The sequence below is a fragment of the Sceloporus undulatus genome, chromosome 5, assembly GCF_019175285.1.
Source record: "Sceloporus undulatus isolate JIND9_A2432 ecotype Alabama chromosome 5, SceUnd_v1.1, whole genome shotgun sequence".
NCBI classification, from domain to species: Eukaryota; Metazoa; Chordata; class Lepidosauria; order Squamata; family Phrynosomatidae; genus Sceloporus; species Sceloporus undulatus.
The window spans coordinates 150,153,282-150,180,265 of NC_056526.1; the positions used below are offsets into that span (position 1 = coordinate 150,153,282).

Here is a 26,984-nt window from a genome sequence, read left to right on the forward strand (position 1 = left end):
GAAAGGTGAATGCTTTTATTTAGTGTAAATTCTGCAGTAACAGCACAATTATAAGTTAAACAAAGGCCACAAGAGTGGGATATACACAATAATAAATTTCTAGGACATCAAGAATTATCTACCCAATCATATTTAGATGGCAGTTTCACATACTGCTATTTGCATGATTTAATGTTAAATCTGAAATGCAGGAAGTAGTTCCTACAAAATACATGTGGGTGTATGTCATGCATTTCCATCATTGTTTTCTGGACTTGCAGAAATACAATTGTCAGAATCCATATTATTCTGAAGAGTTGGGGGGAGGGGAATCATCCAACAGTTAATGAAAACTTCTGAAATATCAACAAAAGAAAGCAGAAGTAAACATGCTGGCAATAGGAAAAATGCTAATGCCTTTATTAAGCTAACAATAGCACATTGTATAGCTGTCCCTAGACTACCTGCACTAACAGAACTGGTCTCCAACTCAAAAAATTACATCCACATCAGTTTCCAAATTTCACTAGTAGAACTAGCTATTTTGACAAGATTAACCAGCACCAGGCACACACCTGAAAGAGTTCATATAAGCAGGACTAGAGAGCAGTGGGTTTTTGAAATGAATGCAGTACTAGAGCATAACTGGCCTGCCAGATGTTTTGGACTGCAAGTGCTAGAAATTCCAGCCAGCATGACTAATGGGTATTGCCATTATGAAAGTTAGAAATGAAAATGTCTGGAGGGCCAAAGGTTTCTCACTGCTGTTCTGACAGACAGTGGGAGTTCTTCCACAGTAAAGTGGACAGGCTTCATTAGTAGAAGACAGCTTGCCTAGCTCTGACTATTTCTGCATGTCATTCATAGCACACACCCCACTTCAGCAGGAGTGTTCACTGGGACAAGGCACCAGTCAGTAATCTTTGTCTCACAAAGTATATACTATAATCATGGCCCATAATCCTTTCCAAAACAGTCTTTATGACAAGACACACAAAGGCTCTTTGGCAACAAGTTAGTGTGGAAACAGTTTACTAGATACATACAAGTGGAAAACCACTTTCCTGCCATGGTCATTAGACTGGCCTTTTAAAAATTAATCTTGCCTCGATGCTCTTTCTCATTATTACCACCTAAATCCCTGCAATGATGGAGAAAACTCTCATTTACCAGTAATCTTATCAACCAGTGTGTCAGAGGGTGATTATCCTACTTCTATTGACAGAGTTAAGCTTTTTTTTACCAGTAACAGCCATAACCCAAGGACATCTTAGCTTCTTATACAATGTTCAGTTAATACTGAAAATGGTAATACTGTTTTGCAGTAATCTCTCTGACCTCAACTGGACAAGTAGTTTCAAAAACATATTCAGTAACCTACCCATAAGGAGAAGCACAAAATCAAATCTCACACAAACCCTTTAAATCAATTTAAGGAAGTTCTTCCTGAATGATCCCAAAACAAAGCTAGGAGTAACTGAACTTCACATAGTCCGATCAACTAAACTGCAAAATGAAATGTCTCTCCACAGAGCCTTTTATAAAAAAATTCAAAGTAGTCGTGCTTTATCTACTTTAGAACCTACGTATATTCAACAATATGAGGCTGCAATTATACATGCATAAAATCAGTTTGATTCCTTATCCCTAACTGCTGGCATATCCCATAAATCTTGTTGAGGCTATACTAACTGAATAATATCAGGTAGGCTGGGGAAAATTGCTAATTTCTCTTTATAGAAGTATATCTCTGTTCATGCTTTGAAATGTGCAACTTTATTATGGTCCTAAAAATTAAAATACATGTGGCAGCTAAATGAGTTCATTTTCAGTAAAAATTCATCTGTTCAAAAGATTATTGGTTAAGGTTGTGTATTAATGACCATGATACCTGCCATGCAACTAACCTGTTAAAAATTTTGGAGAGGACGTTTAAAAGATTGCAGCATTGCAAAAGGCCCAATAAGTCCCCTTTGAATTCCTTGTACTTTGAAACAGGCTTTAAAGTTATAATTTATCAGTTCTAAAGAGTTGTGTCAAGTTATGCAATGTTTTCCCCACTTTACACTCTTGCAAGCAATCACACCATACTACAGTATAAAGTCTTCAACTTGCTTTGAAGTATTAACAGAAAAAATGCTATTTCCCTTTATCTGGAATAATTCTGAATATCAAGAGGGATGGAAAGAAAGAGGTTTAGAAGCCTAGGAAAAGTCATGCAAACAATTCATTCCAAACATGGATTTCTACACCACTTTATACAACACTATTATTTTGCTAATATCACTGTAAAAATTTTGATATTTAAAGTACCTGGCAATGTATGACATCTTAAACATAAAAACTGATGTTTAATTTCAAAAGCACTTGGCTTCAGACTGTAAAATATTTTCTCTACATTATCTTTGCACATTGCAGGAAGCTAACACGACAGACTTGCACTGTCCAGTTGTTCATTAAAAAGTTTAAAATATCTAGAATTGCCATTAAAATTTTCAAATATTCAATGATGCTACAAACTAGAATATTAAGTCATGTAGCCTTACGCAATTTAAAATTAAACAAAAGCAGCAGCAATACAACATGGCAGTTTGGTTATCAATGCCTCACTTCCGCTTGCTTTTTGTGTCAGTAGTCTGAAAAACACTAGAAGCAGACATTAGATTTTCTATATATTGTCCAAGAACTTGATTTTCTGATTTCAGTTTCAGGTTTTCTTCTTTAACAGCATCTACTCTTGCAGATAGATCTGTAAAGACAAGTGGAGGCAGTTGACTTAAACACAAATCATAGCTGAGGTCTTGCATTAGAGGCATAGCTCTGATATGTAGCTACACTTTACCTCCTGATCGGACTTCTCAAACTTACCTTAAAAGCCAAATGACCAAATTCTTTGGTGATGCAGGAAGACATGACCAGACCCATGAGAGACTGTGAAAGAAATGTGACAGGTTCCCTGCTTCTATTCCTCACACATTTACTTGCTGGGGCTAGCCATATAATCCTGCAGCACCCCACTCACCAGCACCATTGAAATCCATTGCTTGGGATGACTGGCTGGTTTTCAAGGTAGGTTTCAAAGACATTTACAATCATGGAAATGGTGCCACAATTGTAAATGTGAACAGGAAACAGTTATGTGGTCCTAAGTCTTACAACATCATTAACTAACAGACTACTTTCCCACTTTACTAATAGTTCTATTTAAAAGATAAAAAATAATAACGTAAATACACTATAGGGAAATAATAACGTAAATACACTATAGGGAAATATGTATAATCAAATTTATCAAATCAGACCAATACATGTACTTAAAAACAAAGCAACCAAACAACCAAAAGACACTTGGTGCCAAGGAGAGATCCCTGAGGCAAAAATACAAATTCTAAATTATAAGACTGAGGGCAAGGGAGTGTCAAGAATTTGTAAACTAGGAGCCTTTTTGGCTGAAGGGTGGAGCATAAATCCTCTAAATAAATGCAGTTGAAATGGTCCTATCCTTCTGAAGGCAGCAGCACCTGGAAAGGGCCTTTTACTTACAGTGCAGATTTCTTTGGGGAAAATGATCCTTGAGTTTCTCTGGTCCCAGGATAATTAGGAAAAAAAACAGCTTGAACTAAGCACAGAAATGGAGAAAGAGCCAGTGCAGCTGTTTTCAAAACAAGTAAGATTATTCCTTACTCCTGGATTTGTAATTTTGCTGCTATATTTTGCATTTTGTTTCCAAATAGGCTTCATAGATAGATCTACAAATTTCAGTTATCCATTTGGAGAGCGTGAATTAATATGACCAGAATAATCCCTCCAGTACAGGTCATAGTAGTCTCACCAATCTATGTGAAGGAATAGCATCCCGTATCATGGAATCATCTTTGACCTCCCAAAGAAGGATCTAATTGTACTTCCAGGCAACCTCTAGTCCTAACCATGTTTCATCTCCTGCCATGGCTGAACCAACAGCACTATACCAGGAATAGTGCTTACACAACCCAGACACTGATTCAGTACCCCCAACCCACACTAAAATAAACCAAAAGCCCATGCCCCAAAGCTACCACAAAAATGTGGTGGTTTAGTCAGAAGCAGCTCCTGCTCAGTCCCAAAACAACTTTAAGGAACATCACAAGATGTTTCAGCCAAAACTCTAGCATTGTGTCACTTTTGGTTTGGCTGAGAAACATCCCTGCAGCCTGCCAGAAGGAGGTTGAAGGGGGTTGAAAATTGGTGCCTGACCCAGTTATGCACCTCTGTCTTAAGACAGTTCCTTTAAGGACATCATTAGGTTCATCCACCAGGTGGACCAATATTTCAACAGGGCTGGAAAATGGACTGAAATGGGTCTACACACTGTCATATAAAAGCTGCTGAAGGTATACAACAACCACCCACTGCAATAATTTTCACAGAAAGAGTTTATGTCCAGCCAGTCAAGTCAATACTTGGAGTAATCATAGGCATCTATAGTTTTCAACTGGTTTAAAAGTTATCTAGAACAGTGCTGCTTAACCAATATTTGGTGGGGTGTACTTATCTTTTTTCCCTAATGTGCCAGGGACTGGTATCGTATTTGTACCCATCAGCTACAACTGTTTTTTTTTTCTCTTTCCTATTCCAGAAACTCACTGCAGCTGATAGCTCACAGACTGACACTGGTACAAGGACCACCACTTTTAGTAGTACTGGTCTAGAGCTACCTACTTTTGGCCAACTAGATCCACCCCTCTTCTAATTTGACATGTATTAACTCCTTGCTCAATGTTAAGAAGTAACATGGGTGAGGATCAAGCAGGCAAATAGCAGGCTGCACCCCTCCAAGTATTCTGTCCACCTACCAAGACACTCAAAAATTAAGTTATCCTATGACGCTGGACTGGACAATAGACATATGTCAGGATGGTGTTTTAAGCTATATCCCTTTAATGTAATATACAGTAAGCCCGTAGGCTTCATACACAGCTTTCAGCATACGCTGAACCCGCAGGAGAATTTTATCAATAGCGTGTGTACCCTGCACTGCCGCGTGCACGCACCCTGTTATTTTCAATGAGGCATGAGCATACACGATTTCCCCCTTTATGCGTGCGCGGGGGTCCGGAACAGATCCCCCGTGTAAGGGAAGGGAGGACTGTAATTCATAGTTAGTCACATTTCTGAAGCCTCTTACCTATTTATCCTATCAGATTAAACAATTTGTAACTGCATCTACAAACTAATTTAGAACAGTAATAATGTCATTTTGTATGTAGATAAACTTACCATTCTGCGTTAGGATACTAACCTTCAAGTGTATGCTGCAGTTCCAAAACCTGATTAATAAGCCGTGTTTTTTCTTCCAATTCCACTTGATTTTCAGCCTCAACAGCTAGAATGAAACAGATAATCTTTAGAAGAGCTAACTATTTCAAGGCACAAGAATGACAATATGAAGATAGTAAAAATGCTGCCTACCATCCATATCTGAATTCATCATTGTTGAAAATATCTTATCCACTCTTGAATCCTGTATGTCAGTGATGTGTCCTATTTAAAAGAAAGAAAATAGTGTCAGTGGGATGGACTGTTTTACCTAAATATTTGTGATGGGTTAAAATCTGCCTTAAAATTTTGGCTATGAAAAGGGATTAGGTCCAATGGCTTTTTAAAGGGACAGTAATAACAAATTACCATTTTACAGAATAAGGGGGGGAAACTATATTCATAAGGAACCCATTATAACAAATTCAAAGATAAAGCCATGTAAATTTGTAGAATCATTACATAGGGAGATCTTGTAGCACTTCTCAGACCAGGGGTAGGCAACCTTTTTGACCCGGGGGCCGGGTTGCTGTCCCTCAGACAACTCGGGGGGCCGAAGCAAAAAAAAATTAATAAATAAACCGGGACAAATGTAGGACAAAAATTTAAAATGGAGGACACTTTTTTAATAAAGACAAATGGAGGACACGCAAAAAATCTGCTGATTTTTTTAAAAATGTTAATATAAATGCATGTTTCTGAGGCTTCTATAGACAATTGCCCCCCTTGCCCCTCTTGCTCCTCCTTGCCCCCACTTGCTCCTCCTTGCCCCCTTGCCCGCCACTTGCCCCACGCCAGAGGCCCCGCGTGCCTGAGGCCAGAGGCCCCCGCGGCAATCTGCAGCAGGGCTGGGCTGGGGCTGGTCCCTAGGCCTCGATGGGCCGCATGCGGCCCGCGGGCCATAGGTTGCCGACCCCTGTCTCAGACTAACTGAAAAAATGATGTTGGCAGCATGAGTCTTGGTAGACTTAAGTCTGCTTCCGTAGATGCATTTGGTGGAGTCTCCACCAAATGCATCTGTGGAAGTAGACTAAGGAGCTGCTTCACGCTGCTCATCTTTGTCCCGAGTCGGTGCTGCAGCAGCCACACACTGCAGCAACGTCTCGCTGCCAAAAAGAAGCTGCCTAGAAGGTGCCATTAGAAAGAGACAAACAGTCCACTGTCTTCTTCTGGACAGTACAGTGGACCCTTGTTATACGCTGGGGTTTGGTTCCAAGATCTCTTGTGGATAACAAAACCCATGTATGCTCAAGTCCCATTAAATATAATGACATAGCAAAATTTATTTATTTATTTATTTAGGTATTTATATCCCGCCCTTCAGCCCTAATGGCTCTCAGGGCGGCTTACATTTATTATTTTTTAACCAGACAGTTCCCTGCCCGCAGGCTTACAATCTAAAAGACACGACACAAAAGGAGAAGGGAATGGTGAGGGGGGAGGGGATCAGGTCCAGCACTCTTCTCTCCCTCTGAGGCCTGGACCAAGGCAGATGGACCGGAGGGAGGGCTCTGCAAAATGATGTCCCTTAGGAAAAAAAATGGAAAATCAAGGCTTGATATCTGAAATTTATACTTTTTTTGGAACATTTTCAAACCGTGTATGCTTGAATCCGTGTATAAAAAATCTGTGTATAGGAAGGGTAGACTGTACTGATACCCTGACGTATTTCACAAAGGACCACAATATTCCTCACTGACCTCTTTCAACATTTTAAGGCACACTTTCAAAGGTGATAGCTGCCTGGAGCATCTTTGTTAAAACAACAATATTCTTTCATTAATTTATTCAATTTTAAACCACCTAGTGCTATGGCAGATAGCAGCGAATTCTAACATTAATGGCTGGCTATGGAAAAAGGAGTACAGCTGGCGCTCTGTATCCTCGGATTCTTTATCCAGAGTTACAGCCATCCACGGCTTGAAAATATTCCAAAAACTATATAAATTCCAAAAAGCAAACCTTCAATCTTGCCATTTTATATAAAGGACACACATTATTATTCCACTGTATTTAATGAGACTTGAGCATCCACATATTTTGTTACCTATGAAGGGCCCTGCAATCAAACCCCAGCTTATAACAAGAACACCACTGTATGCTGTTTGGTTTTTATTTTTCATCCTATTCTAAGTTTGCTTTGATGCGATTAAATGGATTCCCTGGTATCCATTGCAGTGGTTGGACTAGGACACTGAGAGGCAGAAATAATCCAGTTTGTGACCGCTTTAACAGCCCTGGCTCAATGCTGGGGAATTTTGGGAATTGTAGTTTTGTGAGACATTTAGCCTTCTCTGTCAGAGAGCTCTGGTGCTACAATAAACTACAATTCCCATGATTCTTTAGCATGAGCCAGAACATTTAAAGTGGTCTCAAACTGGATTATTTCTGCCATGCATTTTGGACCAAGGATTCAAATCCTCGCTCGGCCATGAAGACAACATCTCTGAACAAATTCTGCCAAGAAAACCCCATGGCAGGGTCACCATAAGTCAAAAATGAGGACGGCACACAGCGTCAACACCTGGAATCTCAATATCACAGTTGCAATGTAATTTTACACATTACATATACATGTACGCACACAACACCCTTTAAGATAATTATGGGACATTTTCATACCTTCAAATTTATTCATCTTGTTAATATGTAAGATGGCCACACCTCCTTCCCCAAGGCAACATCCTAACCTCAATACAGGCTTCTTGTTTTGTTTTTTCCCATTTCTGAAATGCTTTCCCTAAGACTCTCTTACAAGCAGCAAAAGCTTTAAGCTGAAATACGAGGCTATTTTTGTTTCCTTCTTTTTGCCTTTAGTTCCCTCCAAAAGAGCCAGTGTAGTGGTTTGACTGTTGGAGGACGACCCTGAGACCAGGGTTCGAATCCTGGCTCAGCCATGGAAACCCACTGTGGGACACTGAACAAGTCACACTCTCTCAGCCTCAGAGGATGGCAATGGCAACCCTCCTCTGATGCAACCTGCCAAGGAAACCCTATGACAGGTTCGCTTGAGAGCCGCCATAAGTCGAACATGACTTGAAGGCACCACACCGCACACAATGAACTGTACCCACCCCCCAAAAAACCTCTATAATTTAATAAGACCTCAGGCTGAAAGGTCTTGTTTTAATACATTTCTACCCTAAAAAGATGCAGATCATAAAGAAAGGGGAAGAGAAAGAAAGATGCTGTCTTGAAGGCATAAGTGTCCAGAACAGTAAGCTCCAACAGAAATGGATGGCTAGTAATAATGTCTCATCTGCAACATTTGGTACACAAGTGATGTTTTTCCATCTTCATCCTAGTCTTATTTTGATGAAAATATGGGGCTAGGGAGAAACCCTTCTCTCTCTCTCTCTCAAGTCTTCCTTGAACACTAGATGTCTGAACTGCAAAGGAGGATAAGGCACCACAAAATGAAGGACATTCAAGTAAAATGTAGGACATGATCACACATGGCGCACACACACTTTCTTCCCACCCAGCAAAACAAAACAAAACACTAATATTTCTTTAAGAAACGTATTCAGGGGTAGCCAGGTTGGCCCTATAGCAAAGTACAATATAACCTGTAAAATCCACAAAACAAGGATCCCTTGATTCAGCCAAACAAAAGGTGCAAAAAACAGGATGCAAGCTTTCAGAGTTGATTCCTAGACAGGCATCTGGAAAATGAATCTTTTGTGGGTTTTGCATGCTATTGGACATTTATTTTATTTTTGCATCTTGCAAATGAAGTCTAATAGGAAAACTACCCTCCTAGGCAGGGATCCTGCAAATGAATCCCTTTTTTAGGGGGGGGGGTTGCATGTTATTAGACACTATTTATTTTTGCATCTTGCAAATGAAGTCTAGCAGAAAGCCCACCCACCTAGAGAGAGGGGCTTTGCATGTTATTAGATATCATTTATTTTTGCATCTTGCAAATTAAGTGTGGCAGGAAACCCACCCACATGGACAAGGTTCTTGCAAATGAACCTTTGGGGGTTATTAGGCATTGTTTATTTTTGCATTACCATCCCACCCAGAGAGCCCCAAGGCTGCTCAGCCCCTCTGCCACGAGCAAGCAGCATCCCTCAGGCAGAGACCCAGCCCCTCCGCTCCTCACCTGCAGCCCAGGTGACCCTTCCTTGGCTGAGCCTAGCCTGCCCAGTTCCAAAGTCCCCACTGCGCCTGCGCGGCTCCCTCTCCTCTCCCCCCGCCCCCGGGAGCGCACGCGCCTTGCTTCATGAAAACAACCCGAGAGGAAAAGATGGGGGAGCGAACGGAGGAAGCGCCGCAGCCAATCACAGCGAAGGAATGGCGACGGCGATTCGGGAAGTAGCCAATAAGAAGAAGGGACTCATCAGCCGACAGGGTTCCTCAGGCGTTTCACAAGCGGTGGGCGGGGCTTGCCTTTGCCGGCTGCTGCTTAAAGGAAACGTTTCCGTTCTAACCCCTCCCTTTTTGCCTTCCTCTCAAGCAATGGCCAGAGGGGGATCCGCACTGAAGAATTAAAGCGGGTTGACACCATTTTGACTGTCACGGCTCTGTTCTACAGATTTCCTGGGATTATGGAGTCAGGGCAGTTAAAGTGATGTTAATTCTGTAGTTTGGGTACTGTCCTCCTTTTCTAGGACTTGCCCTGCTGCCTTTCACCCTTCTGCCCAGGAGGGATTCCAGAATGCCCTCCATTTTGAGAATGACTAAGAAGCATGGATGTATATTTCTTTGAGTGTTTGGGGATTTTATTGGGTCGTGCCCTCCATCCTGAGCATGAATACGAAGCATGAATTTATATTTCTATGAAAGTTTTGAGCATTTATTAGATAATATCCTCCATTTTGAGCATGACTAAGAAGCATGGTTTTATATTTCTCGCACGCACTCTCTGCCTCAGAGTATAGCAATGGCAAACCCCCTCTGAAGAAACTTGCCAAGAAATCCCCAAGGGAGGCGAATGCCTTCGGGTCGCCATAAGTCGGAAATGAAGGCACACAACAATGAGAAGAAACATGAATTTACATTACTGTTTTGAGCCTTTATTTATTATTTCCCTTGAGCTTACATCCTTGCATAAACAATACAAAGTTCTGCACACACACTTTATTCTATCATTCCTTAAAACCCTTTACTGTACTACTAACAAAGCCCATGCTTTCTCGCTATAATCTTAGCGTTTTGAGCTTTTATTGGATAATGTCCTCGGTTGCGAGCATGACTGAGATGTCCTACATTTTTCTCGGATGTCGCCAAAACATTTCATTGTCCCGATGCATAACTTGTACTCAGGACAGAATATGGAGAATGAGGACGGTTTCCAATTGGCAAAGCTGTCAGACGGGGCAGACGTTTTATCATCCTCTCTGTTTAACTTGTATGCTGAACAGATCATATGTACAGCAGCTTAGACTTGTAGGAAAATTAGAGGACGGCTCATCAACCATTTAAGATATGCAGAGGCACCATCCTACTAGCAGAAAATAGCAAAGACTTGGAAGAACTACTGAAGAAAGTCAAGGAAGAAAGTGCATAGGCAGGTTCACAGTAGAATATTACGAAAACAAAAATAAAAACACACGAACTGTTTACATTACTTTAAAGTAGGCAATGAAGACATTGACATCGCAAAAGATTTCTCAGTCATTAAGCAGAATGGAGACTGCAGTAAAAAAAAATAAATCAGCAGATGGCTAGGACATGGAAGGGCGGCTATGAAAGAACTAACAAGATCCTGAAGTATAAAGACATATAATTGAATACTAAAGTTAAGATTGTGTTTTATATGTGTTGTATTTCCAGTTTCTATGTATGATTGTGAAAGTTGGACAGTGAAGAAAACTGATAGGAAGAGAATTAATTCATTAGAATTTTAGTGCTGGAGAAGACACAGATACTATACTCTGGAAAAGCTAAAAAGACAAATGAGTCCTAGAGCAAATCAAGCCTGTACTCTCCCTAGAAGCCAAGATGACTAAACTGAGACTGTCATACCTTGGCCATATCATGAGAAGATATGAGAAGACTCACTAGAAAAGACAAATAATGCTTGGTAAGGCTGAAGGCAATGGGAAAAGAGGAAGACCACATTTCAGATTGATAAATTCAATCCTGAGTCTGAGCAGAGCTATTGATGATAGAGTGATCCAGAGGTCTCTCATTCATGGGCTTACCATACATCACTTAAGAACAGTTAACAACCATGGTTGAACCACCAAAGATCTGTACCTGATCCTTCTGCATTATAAGGAACAAACAAGCAACACAATGGATGGGCAGTAATTTACACATCAAAACACCTAGCTTACAATAGTTGTTCATCTTCCTCTCTCCAAATCCATAATTCAGATTCCTGATATGTTTGCAAAATATCTGTCTCAAATATTGACAGTTATTGAGTTAAAGTTACATTAAAAACACCTTTTTGCTTTAAAAGAACACAGTGTTTCCTTGGCAGCCTTCATTTAGGTGGCAGTTTTGGTGGAAGAGATAGCAGAAACATATACTGTACTGAGGATGTATGCAGAAAGAATGAATGGATGGAGACCTCTGCTGTCTAGACACAGGAAACACAAACACATTTGCTGGATTCCCCCCCCCCCCCCCAGTTATATCTCCCTATTATATGGAAACTCACACACTCTATCATTCTATGATACTGTAGCCTCCCCTTCTCAATTAATTGGCCAGAATAAATAAATCTATGTTAAATCAGTTCTACGTATCTAGGAGGACTTAGCAGTAACACATAACAATTTTCTTTTGAAAATGGCAAAATTGTGACATGACATATTTGGTCTGCTATTCAGTCTTCTGAAAGTCTCTCTTTGAATCCTAGCTGTTGCTTGGAAATAGGTTTGCACACAGTAGAACCTGAATGTATTTAAGATTGATGCTTGTTGGAACTGGAAAATTCTCTCACCATCCTCATGGGGGCTATTTTGTGTACATTACTAGAGAATTCAAAGTGAAATGCAAATGATATCACTTTCTTCAAAGCTTCCCTTAATGGTAAGATTTGTGTCTCATTTTGCAGTGTTTGTACATTATGGAGAAATTTTATTTCTCCAGTGTATCTAGAAGCTAGGCGGAGTGTGGTAAGTTGTAGCTCTTGTCTGTCATGGGAAGACTATGAGAACATTGCAGCTGCTAATAAATGAACTGTGCACCGGGACTGTCCCAAGACTATTGGTTCCCGAGACAAAGGACAAGATTATACTCCATCTCCACCCCACATACAGAAACTGGCTGGACTGGCAGTTGAAACATGCCATACTTGAACATTTGCAAAGGATGGAACTAACATACACAGATGGAGAAATTGACACACCGGGTAAAAAACAGACCGTTGGAAGACTTCTATGAAGAGTGGAAGGTTTGGAAAACATATCTGGGTAATTTAAAGGAAGATAAGATGTATACTATTATAGAGGATGTATAGAGTACAGAGTAAAAATAAGAATTGTTTTTTAGGTGATAGACAGATATGTGATGGTAATGTTGCTGTAAAGTTAGTTACTTCTCGGTGAAATAATAATAATAACAATAACAAATATTTTTGATTATTTTAAAATTAGAATTATAAATAGGGTTGTTATATTAATTGTGGGTATATAAGAATTAGATAAGAAGAAACACTTAGAGTTTATTAGGTTAAGTAAAAACAGGGATAATGAATAGTCGTTAATATGGAAGGCTATGAAGATTATTTTATTCAAGAAAACTTGAAAGAATCAACAGTAGTAATAGGACTAGTTAGAGTTCAGTAGGGAAAATAGTAGATAATGTTAGAAATTAGTCAGTAATCAAGGAAGTCGGGAAGGAGGGAGGAGAACATTGTAATACTTATATTTCTATTTTAGATTATATTTGATATATGGAATTTTTTTTAATCTTTATTGTATGTTTTTAATATTTAATAAAATTTATTTTAAAAAAACAGCATATGGTTCAAATGTTCTTAAAAATATTTTAAAAAGTTTTCTTTAAATAGTCAATCATATAAAAATATCCTTAACAGTTTAAAATACCTTTAGAACATAAGATAAAGGTACAGCCCACCCTATTAAAATATACTTCTGCTATATCCAGTTAGAGACCTATGGCCTGTTTAAATAAAAATGGTCTTTGTCTACCAGCAAAAGTAGATCAAAAAGGGGACCCACCTAGCCTCCTGTGGAAGAATGTTCCACAGTGTGGGAGCTGACACCAAGAAGGCTCTCTCCTCTGTCCTCAACAGACATACCTGAAATGGTGGTGTGGCAGAAAGAAGGCCCTCACTTGAAGATTTTAAGGTTTGGGCAGGCTCATAAAGGGAAGTACTGTCTTTCACAAGATCTGGAGCCTAGCAATGAAGGGCTTTATAGGTCATCAGTACTTTAAATTGTACCTGGAAATGGGCTGGTAGCTAAGTAAGGCTATTTCAGCAAGTTAGTTGTATATTGTTTATAACCAGCTCCAGTCAGTAGTGTGGCCACAAAATTTTGGCATGCTGAAGTTTCCAAACGGTTTCCAAAAGCAGCACTATGGAAAGTAGTGCACTATTGCAACAATCCAACTGAGTTGTTGCTGTAGCTACATTTGACAACTCCAGGATCAGCAGACAAAGCTCATGTACTAGTTTCAAGTGTGCAAATGCATTTCTGGTCATTGCCAAACTTGGGGCTGAATCCAGATGTACATCCAGATTAGGAACCCATGTCTCCAAGGGGAGTGTCTCCATCTAACACAAGCTATATCCCCTTTCTTTTGACTGACAATAATAATAACCTGCCTTTTGACTGACAATAATAATAATAAAATAATAAAAGTTTTATTTGTATCCTGCCTCTCCAGCAGAATCGAGGCAGCTTGCAACATTGGTAAAATTCATACAGTAAAATACAGTAAAAACATACCCCATTATCCCTTCCCTCCTAAAATAACACACAATAATACTTCAATAGCAATAATAAAACATCAGTTAGATCAACTCTCTCTTGTCTGGCTAAGCTTCAATGTGTTCACTCTCATGCAGTCCATTACTGACAACATACACTAATGTAGCACTGAAACTGCTTCTTTAGAATCAAATGGAGAGACAAATTTGGGTGTCATGGGCACACTGGCAACACTGAACCCCAAAACACTAGTTAATGTCTCCTTGCTGTTTCATGCATGGGGGAACAAATCAAGTTCTGCAGGATTCTATAGGCCAATGGCCAGGATGTCAAACAAGCATCCACCAGCACCATCTTCTGAATTCCCCCCTCCAAAAAGGACAGGAACCTCTGTAAAGTTATTGCTTTACAGTCCCATTCTTACAGCCTCCAAGTCTCATCTAGCAAGGGGGCCCAGAAGAATACTACTGAAAACAATTAAGACATCCAGCACAACCAACAAGGACACATACACCCTGTTCCACTTCCTGGCATAAATCATCCATGGAGGCAGTCAAATCTATCTCTGTCCCCAGAATGAAATAGGTCTAGATCAGCCTTTTTTCAACGTTTTTACCCTGGAGGAACCCTTGAAATAAATTTAGGTCTTAGGGAACTCCTGCAAAAAAAAAAAAAGCCCCCCAGTCCCAATCTTTCACAGAATCCCTAGTGATTTCTCGTGGACTCCTAGGGTTCTAAGGAACTCTGGTTAAGTAATCCTCATCTATGTAATCCATTTTATCCTGGAACCCCTGAAGGAGAAGAAGGCCACCAGAGCCTAGGACCATGCCCAAGAGAATGATACTAGAGCTGGCGGGTATTTCCCCAGCTTGACCAGAACGTAAGTTAGTTTGTTTTTCAGTAATATTCTTTTTTATGTAGGATGGAAACCTGCTTCATCATGGCAAAGCATTCAGTGCTCTCATTACCAACAGGCCAGTTCCTCTCTGGCTGCTTTTTAATATGTAGCGAGGGCACAGGCTCTGTATACATATGAACTGTACTCCTGTCTCCAAGGTTCCTCAGGATGCACAAATGAAATATATCCAATAACACAAGACAAGCAGGAGCCAAAGTTACATCTGCCAGACCTGTATCAGCTATATCAACCAAGTCAGAACAGACCCAAGTGATTTTGACGGCAAAATATTTTACAAATTCTTTACAGAGACTTGTCAAGTGGTCTGCATTCTTTTCTTGTGGTGCAAAGCATAGAAGGCCCCAAAGTACTTGAGAAAACTGTTCTAGACAACTCTGTGCAGATGCAATGGCAGCTGGAAAGTATGATGTTTTTGTTGTTACCATTGCCATGGAGTAGGACTTCTAAGAGGCTCTTACCCATGTTCAGTCAGACCTCTTCTGAATTTTTCTTCTGCACTGCCCTGGTCTTATTACAACACATTACAATCTCATGCACAGTCAGTATATCTATGGCTATTAATTTCTATAGTCTGGCACATATCTAATTGGATAAAATTAGAAAGCAACATTTATAAGGTAACATTTATCAATAATAGGCCTCAGGAGTTTAGTTTTGTGCAATGGGACATTCTTTATACTGACAGTGTCATTTCTTCCAAGAGAAAGAACCACATGGATGTTTTGCTGCATTGAAGAAGACCTTTTGTGTTTAGCCACTGGTGGGAAAAATACAATCTGCAGATTCTGCATGTCCCTTGCTGTTTTTCAGTTCCCAGTCCTCCTAAAAAATTTGCAGATCCCCATCCCACCTCCTCACAAAAATGATGAACTGTGCCTCCCCAAACCTCTGAACAATAAATTTAGCCATACCCACTTTTTTGATGGGCAAACAGCTCTCCCCCACAAATAGAAAGTGGCCTTTTGGTCTTGAAAAAGGACGAAAGGGAGAACAAAAATGATGTAGGAAATGGCCTGTTGCTGCCTTCCATAACATTAGGTAGGAAAATTAGTAAAAAAAATTGTGGTAATGTGTAAGAATTTGGAGATGCAGAGGGCATAAATGAGGATGTAAATGGGACATCAGGGATGGATGTGGCTCCCGCACCACCTGGCAGTTGCATATACCTATTTTGAGTGACATGTTTTTAAGGCCAATTTTAAACAGTAGTTGTTTGCAGTGTTAAATTATATAGGGGATATATTTGAGAGAGGTGAACAAATATCCAGTGATCCTTGTGCTTTAGTCACTAGTCTTCTTAGAACCTGCAGCAGAGCTTAAGAACATAAGAAGAGTCATCCTATTTCAGACCAAAGGCTTGTCTATTCAAGATGTTCATGGTTCACCTATGTGCTGTATGCAAAACAGCTAAACTTGTCATGGATGCAAAAAGGGAAAAAAAGAGGTGGAAGAGTTCATAACTTCTTGATTTAGTGCAACAAATAGGCCATGGCTTGAAGCAACCTTAACTTATCGGGAGACTATCTTGTGAATGGTTCAAAATAGTTGAAGCAGAGTAGCGTCAGTGTGGTTTGAATGTTGGATTACGCTTCTGGAGACAAGGGTTCAAATCCCTGCTCAGCCATGGAAATCCACTGGGTGACCATGGACAAGTCACACTCAGCTTTAGAGGAAGGCAAAGGCAACCCCTCTCTGAACAAATCTTGCCAAGAAAACCCCATGATAGGGTCACCTTAGGGTCGCCATAATAAGTCAAAAACTATTTGAAGATACACAGCAACAAGCTTAAGGTACCACAACCACCATACTCCAGTCAGGCTGATAGGCTCTTCACCAGTATAAAACATAGGCCTAAATCCAGAGTTACATCTTTCTACTAGCATGATGAGATTCCACCCCCCATTCCTCTGCAGCCCTCCGTGCTACTCCAAAAGTTACTCTAAAGGATCTTCCAGCCACCAGGGGCATATTTAACAGAAATATGGGGGCTACAGGATATACTGCCCTGCTCCTAATTTCACTCATGGAAGCAGATGTGTTGGTAGAATGACTCTGTTGGACTCTAGATGTATAGTGCACAAGAATATAGCATCAGTGGATTGCTTTCTCATCTCTTTCACATTACACAATTATAAAATTTTGATATAATTGCTGTAGCTCCCTCCCATGAAATCTTGAAATCTGTAGTTTCATAAGATTTTTAGAATTTTCTGTCAGAGAGATGTATTGTCTCACTAAACTACAAGCCAAGGATTATATAGAAGGCAACACTGGCAATCAAAGTGACACCAAAGTGCTATAATTGTGTGGTGTGCAAGAGGACTATGTCCACATTTGTAACCCACATCTAAATGTTTATCTAAAAATATCAAGTAACCCAGAATATGAGGGGATTTATACTTGATCCTGAACCTTTCTGTCATACAGATAATATAATTAGAGTTGCTACAAGCTGTTTGCCTTCAGAAAAGGCCCTTTTAAACCCATATAATCCTTTTTAATCCCTGAAAACACACATCCAGTAGTGAGACTGTGAGTTTGGAATTTGCCGGTGACACTCTCCTATTGGCCAGCAATATGTTGCTAAAATGAAGAAAATCTTTGTCTCCACACCATGTTTTAGTTGTAAAACCACCCTAGCAACCAAGAGGTCATTTCAGGCCTCTGGCATTGCAATGGTTTCTATGATATTGTCAGAATGCACCAGTTCACCTATTCTCAGTTGATTTAATCCAGGGCTCAAGGAAAATAAACTGCATGCACTTACTTGTGACAGTAAGACAGAAACATTCTTTGCTTCTTCTTCCTTTCTTTTTCTTCATTGTGGTGGATTTCCAACTCTTTATTTTCTATCTTTTACAATATGTGTGTGTGTGTGTGTGTGTGTGTGTATGTTTAAATCTCTCTGAAGTTCTATAATATACTTTGACCTCTTTGGGAATTAGCATGCAAAGCCAAGTGAAATACAGTGGTTTAAAACCACAAATAGGGAAATGTAGTATTAAGAATTAGCCTGCAAATAGAGCTGTCTTCTTTTGATAATGCCTTTTCTATCTATATAATTTAGCACCAGATGTATAGGACATTGTTTCCATGTCTATCAAGGAAAATATATATAACTATTGTGACACTACTTTGCGGGACTCTCAGCTTTTAGTTTCTGCTTTCTCTTTTGGTGAAACATATTTTTGGAATTATACATAGGTATCTTTTGACAAATTGTAATAATATTCATCATTTTTATGTTTATTTACCAGTTTTAATAACAGTGCTGACCATATATATTATGCTCAGGGAAAAGAGACTGTTTTCATTAAGTTTTGTCAGTGATGATGCATTTTGGAAGAGAAGATGGACGAGTAAAACCAACAAAGAATCCTCTAGCACCTTTTTAAAAAATCCTAAAGTATGATTCTTTCCTTCTATACTCAGGCTGTCATACTTTAGACACATCATGAAACAGTGTAACTAACTAGAAAAGATGGTAATGCTCAGAGAAGTAGAAAGCAGTAGGAAAAGAGGGAGGCTGCAATAAAGGTGGATTGATTCAATCAAGTAAGTCATGGCCCAGTGTTTACAAGAACTGAGTTGATGATCAGGGCTCTTGGAGGTCTCTCATCCATTAGATCACCATAATCAGAGTTGACTTGACAGCAAATAACAATATCAAGAAGAAGAACCGATTGTTTTAATAATGGCAAATGACCAGTTCTAAAAGCAAAAATAGACAAACCTAGGATAGGGATAGAGTAAGCATCAGGTAAAAAGGTAAAGGTATCCCCCTTTGACAAGGCTGTCAAGTCATGTCTGGCTGTAGTAGGGGTGCTCATCTCCATTACTAAGCCGAAGAGCAAGCGTTGTCAAAGACAACTCTGTGATCATGTGGCCAGCATGACTGCACAGAATGCTGTTTACCTTCCCACTGAAGTGGTACCTATTTATCTACTTGCATTTTCATGCTTTGAAACTGCTAGACTGGCAGAAGCTGGGAATAGTGATGGGAGCTTATCCCATCACGCAGCACTTGAGCCTTGAACTGACAACCTGCTGAGCTTGCAATCAACAGAGTCAGAAACCTCAGAAGTCAGTCACTAACAGCAAAATAATTGTTGTACCAGCAAAAAAAGATGGGGTCTATCAGTTTGGCCATCAAAATAAAAATCATAAGTAAAGTAAAGTAAATGCTTCAAAGGTATAGCCATGTTAGAATCAGTATGTGGAGATTTGGGGGCTAAACAGACCGGTACTAAACGCAAGCATCAAACTGGAGTGGTGGCATAGTGAACACATGCCACCCTCCCCGACTCCTCCTTGATGCCAGCTTCACACTTCATGCCCCACCACACGGCGGGCAGCATCACACCATTTCTTTGGCGCAGCATTTAGATGTGCTGCACCAAAGAACTGGCAAAAAACCACTGCCACAGTGGCAAGGGCAGCTTTTTGCCACTCTAAAAGATAGCAGCATTTTGCCAGTTATTTTTAGAGTGCCAAACTGCCAGATCAGGGCCACGGCATGCAGTTGCTGCTGCCCCAATCTAGCACTAAAAGGAGCACCACGATGCCACTCTATCAGGCCGGTCTGTTTTGCCCCTCTGAGACCAAATGCATCTGAGGAAGTAGACTTTAATCTACGAAAGTTCGTGCTGCCAACTTCTTTCTTTCAGTTAGTCTCAAAGGTGCTACAAGATCTCTCTACATAAAGTAAAGGCTGTTGAAAAGAATCCCAGGATGCCTTTTGGAAGAAACTTTCAAATGGCCTCTAGAAGTTTCAAAGTGTTTTTTTTTTTTATGCAAGGCTTATCTGACTTGGCTGTTTCATTTCACATATGCATAATGTTAGTTTTGAACACAAAATTTGCTGAAACATTTTGAGCTGCTCTTTTTTGTGGTGAAGGAACCTATCTCTATTCTTTCCATGGCATTTCTACCTCTGACACTAACATTTCTGTTTTAAAAAGTAAGTCCCAAGCACACTTCATTAACTGAGGCATACTTGTAGTAGAAGCCAAGATAGTAACCCTGACAAATGCTAAGATGAAGGTTCAAAGTCTACTGCACTAAGCAAAAAAAAAATAGTGAGAAGTCACCAGACTCCTTTCACTACCCCTATAAGGTTAAAAAGAAATTTTAAAAAAGGAGTTTTATCTTCAACACCAGGGGAAAAAACATACTTTCACTCACACATCAACTCCTATTTTCCCCCAAGCTTTCTTCATTATAGCTGCCTAATACAGCTATAATGAGGTTGGGGAGATCTTTTATTTTCACTATCGATGCAATTCTTTGCAAAACTAGTTCTCAAAGGAAGCAACAAGTAATTTTCAGCAATTTTGTACCTGCTATGAGAAGATCTTCCAAAACTTCATTATCTGCAGTTTAGGGCCTATTCTGTGCAAAATTCATTTGTGGGTTTTTGAACAGAAAACAGTATTTCTTTTCAAGCTGTTTTCTGCACACACACAAACCCTACATGTGAGTTTTGTTCCCGCTGCAAAGTTTCTCATCAGTCCAAGATTCTTTTCAGCCTGGTTTTCCAATATTCAAGAAACACATTTTAAGTGTTTTCTAAATTTCTTTCCATTCCTAATTTTCACTATTGAGAGTCAGAAATCCTTGGTCCTTCATTTGTTTGGACTTCAGCTCCCAGAAGCCCAAGCCATCTTGGTCAACAGTCAGGAATTATGAACTCCAAACTCCATCTGGAGGACCCAAGGGAACCACATACAGTATATTCCCAATAATCTATAGATCAACCTATAGATCCCAGTCTACCTTCTGTTTGTCCATGCTTTAAGTAATAAAAAAGGTTCCACAAAGTCTCTTCTGTTTTTCCATCTTTTTTACTTCAGCAGTCTTATTTGTTTTTGAATGCCATGAGTGGGCAGCAAATGGTTAATTATTTCATTTGTTATCTCATTTTTAATGTGGGAAGTGAGAGAGATATGGGGGAGAATTTTCTTTCCCAGGTATTAACTGCCCATGCATCTTGAGAGAGGAGACACAATCCCTCCACTATCATCACAGTGTGAGAAAACTGCAGTTGAATGTTTAGAAATATGAGTTTAGGCCTATGAAGAAAAGCGGGAAGGCAAATTTACCAAGTGAATAAGAACAAAGTAAAGGGTTTTACTTTTCAGTGTCCCACTCTCTGCAATGCAAGAAATTCGAGGACTGAAAGAAAATGTCATTGGAGCAATGTTCTTATTCCACCTCCACCCCAAGCTATACCTCTGTCGCATACAGATGTTGCTGCTGTGTGTCTTTGGCGGGTTATAGACCGCCGCTTTGAGGCGGTCTGCCGCCGCCGCCGTTTGCTCCGTAAGGGAGCCGCCGCAGCCACACTGCGCGGCTCCCTTGCAGAGCAAAAAAGAAGCTCCAAAATGGAGCTTCTTTAAGCGGCGCCTCTATGACGTCGCGAGGCGCCAGGGGCGGACTCGCGACATCATAGACGCCGCGACACGTGCGGACGCACAGCGTCCGATACGTAAATATGGCGGCCCCCATGTGGAAGGGGTGCCGCCATGTTGTACGTATGGAATACGTACTAGGGTTAGGGGGGTGCGGAAGCACCACCCCTTCCTAACCCTAATACGTATTCCATACGTATTTTTTGGCGGTTTGTAACCCGCCAAAGTTTCCAACTTATGGTGACCCTAAGACAAATCTATAATGGGGTTTTCTTGGCAAGTTTCTTCAGAGGAGGGTTGTCAAAGCCATCCTCTGAGGCTGAGAAAGTGTGACTTGCCCAAGAGGGATTCAAACCCTGTGGGTTCAAACCCTGATCTCCAGAGACATCGTACAATGCTCAAATCACTACACCACATTAGTTCTAATACATAAATTAGATTAAAATATATATGAGTGTATTTTCTTTCAGGGCATTTTTGTGGCTCTAACAGCATTCTAACATAGGGCCTGAACAGACAAGCCAAAATAGAGCTGCTTCTGGTCTCTTTGGAGGTATGCTCTTTAAATAATACATGCATCCTAAGAGGTTGGAAGATGCACCAAAGCCATGCTCCAGCCCTAAGGACTGGAGCACAGCTTTGGCACAACTTCTGGCTTCTTAAGATGTGCATGTCATTTAGAGAGCATACCTCCAAAGAGACCCGAAGCAACTTTATTTTGGCCTATCTGTTTGGGCCCATAGATACACTAATCAGGTGAAGCCTTTTACATTTCTTTATGCCATTTTTTAAAAAAGCTTCAGCTGTTAGAATGATTTGTAATATATTGCCCTCAAAGTCACTGGGGTAGTTAGCAGCATTGTAAGCTCTGTCTTAATGAAATTTCTCATGGAGAAAATTCAGTATACACCGTAATCCCTTCCGATTTGCGGACTTGGAGTCCGCGGTCTTAGTCCTTCATGGACGACAAGCGGGGAGGGATAAAATGGTGCCCATGTCCAAGGCACGCACATGGCATACAGCCATTATAACCAATGGCAACTTGAACATTTGCATTTTTCTGGATTCACTAGGGGTGTGTGTGTCTGGAATGGATCCCCATGAATTGGGAAGGACACCTGTATAATACATTGCTATTCAGTATAATATATGTGCTATGGTGTAGACTGAGTGTCCTATATTATAAAGCATCCCTTCAAGAAATACCCACTCATCGTTGCTTAGAAAATATTGAAATAATTCATTCCATTTTTGGAATGACTTAAAATTACCATGAATGATGTCCTACAGCTTTTGCTCTCTTTCTGTTCATTAAGACATTTAGATATATATACTTGTGTAATACGTATTTTCACATTTCAGTTTACAAAGAAAGTTGGGAGGAGGGCAAGATACCAGTGACCCTGATGTCAGAGTTAAATTGAATGTAACTGAGAACCAGTGCTAATCCATTTATTTCTCTGTTAATTCTTCTCTCACATTTGCTTAACATTTGTGCCATAACTTTGTATTATCTTCAACCTACAGAAACTGCAATTTTTTATAGTAAAGCACTAATCATCCATACTTAAACATATTCTAAATTTTAATTAAGACTTCCTCAAAACCAGCTGTCACTGCTTTCAAAAGCAATGAATTTATTCAACTCAATAGAAAAGACTCCGTCCCCCCATATAATACTAATACATTTGGTGTGAGAGTCATCACCAGGACTTGTAAAGGCTGCTTGTCACCTTGCAGGAATATATGCAATTACACCACAGAAGCTCTGCATGATGTTGCCCCTCACATAACAGGCAAATAGTAATAACCTGTCACTTCTTGGGGTGGCACCTTTAGAAGTTTTGTTTGCAAGCACATTCATCTGCCCTGGGAAACTTTCTACTATGTACATTCTGAATCAATAAATAAAAGTTCTTTTCTTGTCATTTCTATTCTTTTCTTACAACAGTGCAGGCTCAGTAAGGTATCCAAATTAAAATTATATACCATTATGCACAATGCATTTTCTTGGGGAAGGCTCAAGAGTTTTTCCTTGTTTTTGTGAGGTGGTTCCAATGATACATTGCTCTTTAGAACTCTGTACTAATATACTTTTTAAAAAAGAAATACCAGGTCACATTTCTTCTTATCCAGTGGCAAGAAGATAACATAGAATAGTATATTCAACATCTATATAGCTGCAGCAGTGATTATATCTTGTTTGATTTACTGTAACATATTCTGCCTTTGGAAACTAGAAACTTCAGCAAGTCCAATATGCTGTGGCCAGATTTCTGACCAGGACTGGTTACAAGGAGCATATATAACTCCTTTGTCATAATAACATAACTAGCTGCAGATTCATTTCCGCGCCCAATCCAAACTGCTGGTCATGACCTATAAAACCCTGTTTGGCCTAGTTCCAGCCTATTTGAAAGACCATGTCTCCCAATACAAACTTGCTTTCCAACTACCGTCTCTCAATCCTACCACCTTCAAATGTTTGGTGAGGACATGGGTGAAACTCTTCTCAGTGGCTGCTCCTAGGTCCTGTAACTCTCTGCCACAAGAAGTTAGGTTGCCCCTTCCCGACTGTCCTCCCACTGGCACGTAAATACATTTTTATTTGAACAATCATTTGGTGACTAAGTGGCAATGTTGACTGGTCTCTAATGGGAAGTATGTGCTGCATTTTCTATTGTTCTTATCACAATATTGTTTTAAAGTATTGATGTTTTCATATGGTAGATTATACAATCCAAATTTTTACCAGTCTTGCACTAGTTGGAATAATATTATTAACAACACATATTTTTCAGTGGAATTTTTTCCCCATAAAAATCTCACATGCAAGGAAAACAGGTTGAATATTATTCTTACCCTCTTCATTAGTGCACTACATTAAAATATTGGTATTTGTAATTTAATTATGCTAGTTAATTCTGGTTAGTGATTAATCTGTGTCATTACATATTGATTATAATAATACTCTATTATCGTGGGCAACAATGGCCATGTTTTTTAATGTAGCAAAAATAATTGTACTTGTAAAAACAGCAGTCTCATAGTTAAGGGCATTTCCCATCAAAGTTCAGCACAATACTGTCTCTCAGTTGTAGATAACTTAATAGCTGGAGCTGTGCAGGATATAATGCTTTCCACAAAAAAGCATACAGTTATGATCGTTCATGCCTTAACCTATTAGCCAAGTGTGCTCCCAGAGTTTTGCATTAAAAATCAGTCTAGTTGCTAGTATGGAGTAGGAGATCAACATTTCTATGTATGCAGACATTTTCAAACAACAGGCAAGATATTTTGTATCGTTTAATATATTTATATAACAAACAAACCACCTATGTCTCCTTACCTGAGTCATCAGTCAAGGAAATGTTGGTAAAGCTGTCGTCCTCTTCTTCCAGTGATCCTTCCATTTTGTTTCAGCAAGTTATTTTTTAATTTTTAGAAACACATTACAGAGAAAGCTGCATATCCTATTTTCCTTTTGTTAAATCTTTAATGATTCTGCGCACCCACCAAAGGCTACTTGATCCTTCTCCTAAAGGCGGCACACTTCTTGTTCTTATGAACAACAGTGCACTTGTTCACAGAAGAATCTCACCAACCTTGAGCTGCCTCCCGGAAATTGTTATAATACAAAGTTAAATAGTTACAACAGCTTTCACCAGCAGGTGCTGAATAATCACCATTGTTTTAGTTTAGCAATGTATTTTACCAGATTATTTGTTGTTCACTTCAGGAAATATTATAAACAGAATCTTGATATTAAAAGCCCTATCCAAGTATGATCCTGAGCACATTAACAGGGAAATAACTCCTAATGAGATTGAATGGTGGAATATGCTTAATCATGTGTAGAGGATGTTTTCGGGATTTGTTTTGTACTGTATTTAGACAAATTATTTTTAACCCTGCCTCTCCTACCTGATAATTATGACATGAAAACCTGTAGCTTGCTCAAATATGTGAGACGATTCATGATTTCTTATCATAGCTATGTTTGTGAACTAACACTATTGAAAAGCATCATGTTGGAGGTTCTGTCTGAGGTACTTGGTATGCATGGCTCATGTCTGATGTAATCATATTTACCACACATAATTGTTTTTGGCATCATACCTGTTTTGAGTGGTCAGGAGTCTTGTATACACTGGCCCACATGAGAAGAATCCAGATGACTAAAAGCCTGCAGTGAATAGCTTGCCCAGTACATTGCAGATAAAATTATTCAGATCCATTCCAGCTTGGATGTTTAAGCATTCAAACATCCCCTAATATGTTTATCAATCCAGCTGTATAGTGGACTCTTGACATCTGTTGGCTTGCCGTCCACAGATTTAAGCATCCGTGGATGACAAGCCACATTGCTTTCAATGGGGTGCATGCACCCAACTGTATTAGCAGCCGCATGCATGTCATGCCCGCCATTGAGGACAATGGGACTTCAGGTCCCATGTTTTTCTTTATCCACAAAGGCATGGGGGAAATCCAGAACGGATCCCCATGGATAGGAAGGACGGACTGTAGTTTAATTAGACATCAGCATGAATGGGCACAGGTGCAGTGGCATGTACAGCATCAGAATAGGTAGTGTGAACCACATGCAGGTCCAGCTATGTGGAAAAGTGTGGAGATGGAGAAACTTAGAAAGAGCACTGTCTCACACACACACCACTCTGCATTCCTGAAGGAAAAGGAAAGCCAAAAGATGGGTTCTGCCAGATTAAACAAGACCAGATTCTCCCTTTCATCTCTTGTGTATCCCCAAACACTCTTCCCGAGTTTTCATTTCTGGGGACTCCAGATCTTGTCTAGGTGTTGTAAAGTCTTTGAAGCATTATTGATCAAACCCAAAACTTCTCACCTCCTGAATATCAAAACAAACTCTTTACTTTGGGAAACTTTCTCATGTTTTGCTGAGGGGCAGTCACACTTTTAGTTTCCCACAAAACCTCTATGGATTGGAGCTGGCTTTAAGGATATAGTACCCCAGAACAAAACCTTTTTGCTACAGTTGTACTTCTCCTCCCACCACATGCATGGTGACTGTTGCCCTCAAGCCTCAGTCTGATTTCTTTGTCTTCTCCCATCTGCCTCATTAAACATGCATTCCAAGCCTCGTGACTTAAGTCTTCATACTTCCCAGCTTTCTGTGGACTCTATCTTCAAGACAGATAGCTATTACCCCATCCAGCCCTAAGACTCTGCTATCCCCTTCCATTTTTCTATCTCAGTTAGCTCTGTATGCTAGTTGATTGAACAGGTTATCTTCATGTGTATGTGTGCTCTTTCATATTTCTTATAATAAAAGTGAATGTAGTTCCCCATGCCTGGAGTCTCTATCAGTTATTCCCAATATAGCTGGTGCTTTGTTCCTGCGTATGTTACCCCCTCTCACAAAGCCAAGCTAATCGTTTTCAATTTGTAAGCCCTAGAATGGGTCCAAAATTCTTGGAGGGGTGAGGGCTATCCCATATAAAGTGCGCCCGCGTTTTACACGGGTGCTCCATACGTGTATAT

The 26,984-nt window shown here is 39.9% G+C and overlaps 1 protein-coding gene across 2 annotated transcripts; it reads right to left on the minus strand.

Annotated features, from left to right (window-relative positions):
• Positions 1-25,021, minus strand: SCOC (short coiled-coil protein). Of its 2 annotated transcripts, none has more exons than XM_042469945.1 (4): positions 24,814-25,021; positions 5,431-5,502; positions 5,261-5,344; positions 1-2,728 (listed from the first exon to the last, which is right to left on the minus strand). In XM_042469945.1, exons 1-4 carry the CDS (start codon positions 24,875-24,877, stop codon positions 2,586-2,588), a joined length of 363 nt encoding a protein of 120 aa, XP_042325879.1. In that variant the 5' UTR covers positions 24,878-25,021; the 3' UTR covers positions 1-2,585. The 2 variants fall into 2 exon arrangements, with proteins under 2 accessions (XP_042325879.1, XP_042325880.1); XM_042469946.1 differs by lacking the exon at positions 24,814-25,021 and adding an exon at positions 9,386-9,502.
• Between the last annotated feature and the right edge of the window lie 1,963 nt (positions 25,022-26,984).